Source organism: Pelobates fuscus, chromosome 2 (genome assembly GCF_036172605.1).
Source record: "Pelobates fuscus isolate aPelFus1 chromosome 2, aPelFus1.pri, whole genome shotgun sequence".
NCBI classification, from domain to species: domain Eukaryota; kingdom Metazoa; phylum Chordata; class Amphibia; order Anura; family Pelobatidae; genus Pelobates; species Pelobates fuscus.
The window spans coordinates 55,946,897-55,956,102 of NC_086318.1; the positions used below are offsets into that span (position 1 = coordinate 55,946,897).

Genomic DNA, 9,206 nt, shown 5'->3' on the forward strand with positions numbered 1-9,206 from the left:
GCATTTTCTTTCCCAGGTAGATATACTGCTTTCAGGCCTTGTAGTTTGTCTTGAGCAAATTCCATCAATGGAAATATTTCTCGTAATAGAGCCTTGCTTTTGGTTCCGCCTTGTCTGTTTACATATGAGGCCACGGCTCTGTTGTCCGTCTGGACCCTCACCCAAGAATTCGATATTGCGTGTTGAAAACCTTGCAGGGAATATAATATTGCTCTCAGTTCCCTTAGGTTTGCGTGCAGCTTGCTCTCTCTCTGTGTCCAAGATCCTTGAATCCAATCCATCTCTAAGTGTGCACCCCAACCACATATACTTGCGTCTGTCGTTACCGTTATCCAAATTGGATCCTCCAGGGGAAACCCCACGGAAAGGTTCTTGGTATTCTCCCACCAAGTCAGGCCGTCTATTGTTCTTTGAGAAATAGGAATGTTGCGATCCCAGTTTACCTCTTGCGTCTTGAATTCTCGCAGAAACTGCAACTGGATCGGGCGCATCTTCCACTGTGCCCATTTCACCAGGCCTATAGTTGACGTAAGGGAACCTACAAGGCTCTTCACGTGCCATAATGCATCTCTTGTAGTGAAGATTCCTTATCTTTGTCCGAATCCTCTCCATTCTTTCCACTGATAGATTCACTTACCGATTACTGTATCTATGGTAGCCCCCTGGAATATAATCTTCTGAGAGGGAACCATCATACTCTTCTCCATGTTTATTTTTCAACCATGCTTCACGAGTATATTCACGACCCACTTGGTGTGGAGTGCTACCGTCTGGCTGGATGGTCCTATAATCAGAAAATCGTCCAAGTAATGGTATATCTCTATCCCTTTCTTTCTGATTACTGCGACTAATGCGATAAGCACCTTTGAGAATGTCCTCGGAGCCAGGCTTAATCCAAATGGGAGTCCCCGGAACCCCAGTGGGTCGCGCTGACCCACACATCCAGGGCCACCGGGCAGTCAGACTGACACCAGGAGGGAGCCCGGCGGCTTGCCCAGTATGCCGCCGGGCTCCCTCCAATCAGTCTGCCCAGCAGCTCCGGTCTGCAGCTCCGCCGGGTGCAGAGCTGCAGACCGTGTGATAGAAGGAGCTCGCGAGACTTTTATTACACTGTCTGCAGCTCTGCACCCGGCGGAGCTCAGACCGAAGAGTTATCCCACCGGACCACCAGGGAGACACTGGACCACCAGGGATGTCTAATGAAGGTAGGGCACAGAGCCCAAACAATGCCCCCACCCCAATGTAAACCCTTCTCTGCCTGCCCCCCCACCCCAATGTAACCTCTTCTCTGCCTGCCCCCCCACCCCAATGTAACCCCTTCTCTGCCTGCCTCCCCTCCCCCCACCGTAACCCCTTCTCTGCCAACCCCCCAATGTAGCCCCTTCTCTGCCTGCCCTCCTCCCCCCCACTGTAACCCCTTCTCTGCCTGCCCCCCCACCCCAATGCAACCCCTTCTCTGCCTGCCCCCCCACCCCAATGCAACCCCTTCTCTGCCTGCCCCCCCACCCCAATGCAACCCCTTCTCTGCCTGCCCCCCCTCCCCCCACCGTAACCCCTTCTCTGCCAACCCCCCAATGTAGCCCCTTCTCTGCCTGCCCTCCTCCCCCCTACTGTAACCCCTTCTCTGCCTGCCCTCCTCCCCCCCACTGTAACCCCTTCTCTGCCTGCCCTCCTCCCCCCCACTGTAACCCCTTCTCTGCCTGCCCCCCCCCCACTGTAACCCCTTCTCTGCCTGCCCTCCTCCCCCCCCCACTGTAACCCCTTCTCTGCCTGCCCTCCTCCCCCCCCCCCACTGTAACCCCTTCTCTGCCTGCCCTCCTCCCCCCCTCACTGTAACCCCTTCTCTGCCTGCCCTCCTCCCCCCCACTGTAACCCCTTCTCTGCCTGCCCTCCTCCCCCCCCACTGTAACCCCTTCTCTGCCTGCCCTCCTCCCCCCCACTGTAACCCCTTCTCTGCCTGCCCCCCCCCCACTGTAACCCCTTCTCTGCCTGCCCCCCCTCCCCCCTACTGTAACCCCTTCTCTGCCTGCCCCCTCCCCCCTACTGTAACCCCTTCTCTGCCTGCCCTCCTCCCCCCCACTGTAACCCCTTCTCTGCCTCCCCTCCCCACTGTAACCCCTTCTCTGCCTGCCCTCCTCCCCCCCACTGTAACCCCTTCTCTGCCTCCCCTCCCCACTGTAACCCCTTCTCTGCCTACCCTCCCCCACTGTAACCCCTGCATTAAAACACTAAAATTATCTACAAACACCCCTTAATTCAAGCACGCACACCTGCATTTACAGTCCTACACTACATATACAAACACCCCTGCATTCAGACGCAAACATTACAAACAAGTACACCACTACATTCCAATAGCAACAGTACATACAAATATACCCATACATGCACACATATTTAATACAAAAACATGCTTACATTCAAACACTGCTCACAAATATAACCCTTTAATTATGTGCAAATGGTAGATCTCCATCTGGCATATTATTGTGAAGTTCTCCGACAGATGGAGATCTACCTTTTGGTCACACTAAACATACTTGCACCAGGGTCCTCTCTACATTAGTTCCACCACTAGGATAATCAATATGAGGTGCCTGGATGAAAGAGCAGGACAACAGCATTTCTGATTCTGAGCAAGCAATTGTATGTCTCTAAAACTGATTGCCATGATGTGTAATGATGTGTTTCTGCCTCTAAAACTGCCATGATATATCAAATTGCCATGTTATGCCAATTGTATGCATCTAAAGCTGATTGCCATGGTGTGCATCTGACTGTTGGCCATGGTGTGCCAATTGTATGCTTCTGAAGGTGATTGCCATGATGTGCCAAGTTTTTGCATCTAAAAGTGATTGCCATGATATTGCAAGTTTATGCCTCTGAAGCTGATTGCCATGGTGTTTTTAAAATATGCATTGAAAGCAAGTGGGTCTCGAAAAATTACTGTTTTGAAAAGGGGTCTCGGCCCATAGAAGTTTGGGAAGCCCTGCTTTAGAGCATTTTATATGGTGTTCAGTGGAACAAACTGATCACCCACATTAAAATCATTGTGAAATTATATTGTTACAATGATACCCATCATGGGTGGTATAGATTAGGCAGCAGGTGCACTGTCCTTGAATTGCATGTTTTGTAAGCAGGAAAAACAGGCAAGTGAAATAATCTATGACTTTGAAAAGGGCCAAATAGTAATGGCTAGATGACCAAGTCAGCCTCATGGGGCATTTCTGACATGCAGTTAGTACCTACCAAAACTAGTGCAACTAGTCAAGGGTGCCCAAAGCTCATTTATACACATGGGGGAGTGAAAACTAATGTGTCTGCTCAAAGATTAGCAACCATCTCAAATTAAGCTTGGAAAAAATAAAATTGACAATGATAAAGGTGTCATAAGTGTCTTGCAGTTTGCTGTGGAGCTGCATTGCCATAGACCAGTCAGTGCCCATGATGACCCTTGTCCATCTTCAATCTTAACCAAAAGCAATCATTTTTTAGATCAGGTTGATGGCCAGGTATGTCTGCATCCTTTACCTGGGGTAGATATGGCAGCAGGATATACTATAAGAATGAAGGCCGATTGAGTCACTATGAAGTTCTGGAAAACTGATTCTGGTGTTTAAGAGTCAGGAATATCCACACATCTAGAGATTGCCCTTCATTGTGCTAGTTTCTCTATAATATACAAAACCTGGGATTCTCACATAAGGCTACCTTAGCATTGCATTCAAGTACAAATTCACATTTTTGTGATCCTATACAGTGCCTTAATACCATTACAATTAGGCTTATGCCAGACTATACTACATGGCACTTTGACATAAATTAGCAGATTATGGAAAAATGAGATACAAACTGCCATGCTGTGAATGTAGAGTTTGTTTTGCCAAGCCCAGGTTCTCACCAGTTTGCAATTCACTGCAATTATTCTGACCATTTAAGACAGACAAGTAGAATTAAAGAAAATTGAGTTTATTTTTAAAGTGCAATTTTTACATATAAACTAAAATACATTACACAAAATAAAAGTGCTGACAGCCAGCACAAGTTAATATCCCCTGCAGAGTACACAGCAGCCCTTATAACACCAAGCTGTACAAATGCACCCATGATGTCTACAAGCGTTCCTGTGTTTTCTACTGTAAGCCAAGCCTTTAGCAGAATGCAGCTAAAATTGTAGTCAACATTGAGGCATGGCCATTGCTGTATGTAGTTTGTCATGTAGCTTATCATGCCCCTTACAGACACCATTGTAAACATCTTGACAAGTTTAGCCACTTTCATAGGTGGCCATAATGCCCAGTCTTAGAGAAGATTCAAGTATCTTTAGAAGTCTGCATCAAGTGTAAATGTGTTGTCTGATGCTTTAGACATTACTCCCATCTTCTGATATTCACCAACTTTCTTCTCAAAGAAGTTAGTCTTTCCTTCCAGTGAAATATTTTCCATAAAATCAAATGGATTTTCTGCTCTGAATATCTAAAAACAAGGTATTGAGACAAAGTCAGATTGCATGCAACGTACAGCCTGAATGGCAGGACAATTCATCAAGTCTTTACATAAGCTACCCAAGTGCATCTGATACAGCCAAATGTTAAACACGAGTTCATGGAACCTTGCAAGGATATGCCGATTACTGAATCCAACATGCTGTTCTTTGTAGGTGCCACACAGCAATGTTAATACCTTGCTCCCATGTGAGTGAAGTAGCACTTTAAAGTTGCATATCTCTATTTTGCATAAACTTGCACAGCAGTCAGAATACTGGGAATTAAACTATTTTTTAGTTTAAACTCTAGCACTAACATTATATATTCTAAGTGCAACAGGAAGGCAATGGTATGTTTTAAGAAGTTCAGCCATTTAAAGCTAGCACAAAATGACAAGGATACTACTGCAAATGGATGGATTTTTTTTTTAAAGCAGCATTACATTTACCTTACTAAAGCCAAGTTCAAGTAACAGCCGATCTGCAACAAATTCGATGTATTGCTTCATTAGAGTGCAGTTCATACCAATGAGGTTGACGGGTAATGCATCTGTCAGAAATTCCTGAGTGTGATAGAAGCATGTTAGCTTACACTACAATTTCACATCAGCTACCGTTTAGTTAATTCAAAGATAATGCAAGATAACCAATTATATGAACCTCATTTAAATTATACTCTTAGTTACATTGTGCCATGGTGCACCACATTTATGCAGACTGCAACCAGTAACTTAATATGCTTACCTGCTCTATACGGACAGCATCTGTAATCAGTTCTCCAACGCGAGCCTCTGATGGTTTGTTTACAAGATGTTTAAACATAAGGCATGCAAAGTCACAGTGTAGCCCCTGTAGAGAGAAAGTAATTAGTAGGCTGCCATGTAACAATGTTGCAATAAACTTTTTTTAGACACAAAACACTGAATGTTAACCAACCTCATCTCTGCTAATTAGCTCATTAGAGAAAGTTAATCCAGGCATCAGTCCACGCTTTTTTAGCCAGAATATGGATGCAAAGGAGCCAGAGAAAAAGATTCCCTCCACCGCAGCAAAAGCCACAACACGCTCACCTTCAATGAAAAAACAGGTGGTTATTTACACTTACATAATTCCTAGTGTTGGCTATACGTTTGCCACAGTAAGAGGTTTATGAATCAATTTTAGATTCAGTTGAGTGTTGGCATACAATTTAAATTCCTGCAGATCTTTTGAAGTTTAACTTTTAGCTTGGACTTACCATATGTTGCTTGTCTGTCAGCAATCCAACGCATTGCCCAGTCAGCCTTCTTTTTCACACAAGGTAGAGTTTCAATAGCATTGAAGAGATATTCTCTGAAATGCAGAAATTCAGTACAGGGGGTCACTAAATGGGAGTCGAATGTTGCAGCAGTGAGAAAAGTATGACTCCTGTGGCTTTGCAAATAAAGGGTTAGAATAGGCTTTGTATGTTAAGAAATTTGAATCTCAGATACCAGAGACATTTGCATGTTTGAATACAAAAAAAAAAAAAGAGACTTCAAACTGCATTAATCTAAGTGGTATGATCAGTGTCCTAATGCAGTCCCATATATGAAGTCAGTTTTTGCAACAATAACCAGTTACCTGGGTGCCAGCACCACATTTATTTTTATACTATAGAAGCTGAAGGTCTAGAATTAAAATGACAGCTCCAGAAGTGTGCAGACTATGAGCCTGCTAGATTTTGCTTCAGTAAATAACTGGGGACAGTAGAAGTTAAGTACTGGCACCACTACAGAAGTGGTGTGCTATGGTGTTTGGAAATGTAACAAAGCTGTGGGACATCAAACTAGCAGAACCCACTGTTTAAAGGACAATTCTTGCTGTAGTTTCACAAAGAGCTAGGGCTACTCTTTAGCAGTTATGGGGTGATAAGAATCTAGCTAGTTAACGACTCAATGGGATAGTGAAGAATGCCTGAAGTTTAGTTGGGACTTTTGCACTTCTAATTAGACCAAAAAAAAAAAAAAAAAACACAAACAAAAACAACTGCCTTTTGAGTCATGTACTGACAAGTTAAACAGTCCATAAAGATTAAAGGCATTAATTTTGTCCAGGCTACCTAGATTTGCACGTGTCTACTTAGAACAGATTGTTACAACACTAGACAATGGTCTTTAAGGAACTAAATTAACCGTAATAGAGACCTGTGAGCCTTACCTTTCTTTTGGGTCCTTAATGTAAGTGTCTATAAGGAGACTGTACATTTCAGAATGAATGTTCTCCATCGCAATTTGAAAGCCATAGAAACAGCGGGCTTCTGTCACTTGAATTTCCTGGCTGAAGCGTTCGACCTAAGGTAGAAACTTTAGTGTTAGAACATTAGCATTAAGGCAAACATTGACACTGGTAGAGGTGCAATTGCTATGCAGCAAACCTATTGCTGACCATTAGTCTGAGGAAAATATTCTGCAATTGTTCAGATTACATGTTTTAGGTGCTCCCAATAGTGAAAAGCAAGTTTAGCACACAAGAACTAAAAATATATGTACTATGGCTTGACTCACTCAAGTATTCCCCAGCCAGAATTTAAAGGTTGAAATATGATCAATTTCTTACCAGGTTCTCATTTACAATGCCATCACTAGCAGCAAAGAATGCCAAGACATGAGAGATGAAGAATTTCTCATCGGACTTTAGGGACTCCCAATGTTGGAGGTCTTTGGAGAGATCCACCTATTAAAGAATAATTATATGTAAAAGCAGTCTAACAAAACATTGTAGCAAGGTTGGACCACCACACAAGTCATGTGTATTTAACAAAACTCACCTCCTCTGCTGTCCAGAAAGAGGCTTCTGCCTTCTTGTACATCTGCCAGATATCATGATATTGAATAGGAAATATCACAAAGCGATTTGGGTTGTCCCTCAGCAGAGGCTCATCTTGATTAGAATGAGCTTGTGTCTTTGGCTTTACCTGTGTGTAGAGGGATGTTTGTTATAGAAGCATGTCAAATGTTCAGAACCACTAGCTTATTTTTAAGTCATGTAATATAGAATGAGTGCTCTGAGAAACATTCTAAGTAGTTAGCATGTTACATTTCAGTTCTGAGTGTAGCATTAATGTTACTCCATATCTGTGCCAACAGGGAACACGCCATCAGGTTTTAACCCCATGCTGTTGGGAAGTACATGAGTGCCTTGTAGCAGACATCCATGTGATGCAGACCAGGCAGTAAAGGAAACGCCTGCAGCATGTAAATTTACAAGATACAGCATTTGCCATGGGCTACACAACCTTTACAAGTTAACAGAAAAAAAAAAAAAGTCTATTATAAGTTAGATCTAGCAACTTTGTCACATTACATTAATGTAAATATATTCGTTGCCATAAGGTTGTGCAGGGATGTCAAGGCACACTAACGGAGGGCCACGTTCTCTTTATTAGTACTTCGTTACATTTTACAAGTTTTATGATGGCTTGTTGCTAGAGAGAAACCGTCTATGGACCATCACTGATTCAGATTATATATTGTGCACTTCATAATGTTTCAGATAAAACTTGAGTGATAATTCTCTCTAGTGTGCATGCTTACTGGTAGTGAGGGATGTAATATATATATATATATATATATATATATATATTTAGACAACTTGCAGGACTAGTTAGTAGAAACTGAGAGGGGATGGAGGGAAGTTATCCACCCCCTCCCCCACAAAAAAAATGGCGCCAACCCAGGGAGAGTAAAGACAGTTCCCTCTACCACAGCTCTATGGGCGCCAGAAGCGATGATTAATCCATCGCCTGTTCCTTCACTCCCCAAAGTGGTTAATAGGAGCACTATTTTAGTAAATATGGAGATATTCTCACCGAGTCAGTCTCTGTCTCCTCGAAGATCTTGCGGGCTGTCTTACTAGCCAGGATCCGGGTGTTGCTCAGGGAAGGAGGCTGCAAGAGAGAACACGAGGTTAATTTACTATAAACGCTTTATCTATATAGACATTCCAACCCGGGGACCGGCGCAGGACTCACTGTGTTCTCCTTATCGGTCAGACTCAGACTCTTCATGGGGGAGGCGTTCTCGTTCAGAGCTCCGAAAGGCTTGCGGATAGACTGCATGGCTCACAGCGGACAGGTAAAAACACTAAAGTATAATAAATTAATAAAATGCTGACACGGAGCGATAGGCGGGATGCTGGTACTCCACAGGGGTAAAGCGGGATTGAGCACAGACTCTGCCATGCCGCTTTATAGTCCATTCGCATTTGGCGCCAGGAGAAAAACAGCCAATCACAATCAGCCCTCAACCCCCATTCTGAACGCTCGTCCAATCAGAAGCTTCCAATGAAATACCAGCTGTCCAGCGATTAGTTTTGTAAAGTGCGCGCTTTTACACAATGCTGCCATTAGCATTGGATGGGGGGAGGGGGTTAATATATTAATATATCCATATATATATATATAAGGAAATATCAATTTATCTTACATAATATAGATATCACTCAGGGCAGTCTCTGCACTGACTCAGACTGATGGGATTTTGATTATTTTATTTGAATTTGTTGGAGGGAAGGGAGGAAGGGGTTGGGTTGTCCCACCCTGTTGTTACACAATTCATCCAAAAAAATAAATAAAATGAAAGCTGTTGTGTAACATTTTTTTTTACTTGTATAACTTCTCCTCATAATATCTGGCCCCAGTTTCAGTAAGTTATGTGTTTAAAGTAACCCACACTGGCTAGAATATTTGTAATGCCAC

The 9,206-nt window shown here is 43.4% G+C and overlaps 1 protein-coding gene across 1 annotated transcript; it reads right to left on the bottom strand.

The window, feature by feature from the left end:
• Positions 1 to 3,956: 3,956 nt before the first annotated feature.
• Positions 3,957 to 8,679, bottom strand: RRM2 (ribonucleotide reductase regulatory subunit M2). The gene is made up of 10 exons (XM_063440878.1): positions 8,481 to 8,679; positions 8,319 to 8,396; positions 7,278 to 7,424; positions 7,067 to 7,183; positions 6,668 to 6,801; positions 5,727 to 5,821; positions 5,426 to 5,559; positions 5,234 to 5,338; positions 4,939 to 5,052; positions 3,957 to 4,479 (listed from the first exon to the last, which is right to left on the bottom strand). The coding sequence occupies exons 1-10, from the start codon at positions 8,565 to 8,567 to the stop codon at positions 4,327 to 4,329; spliced, it is 1,164 nt and encodes a 387-aa protein (XP_063296948.1). The 5' UTR covers positions 8,568 to 8,679; the 3' UTR covers positions 3,957 to 4,326.
• Between the last annotated feature and the right edge of the window lie 527 nt (positions 8,680 to 9,206).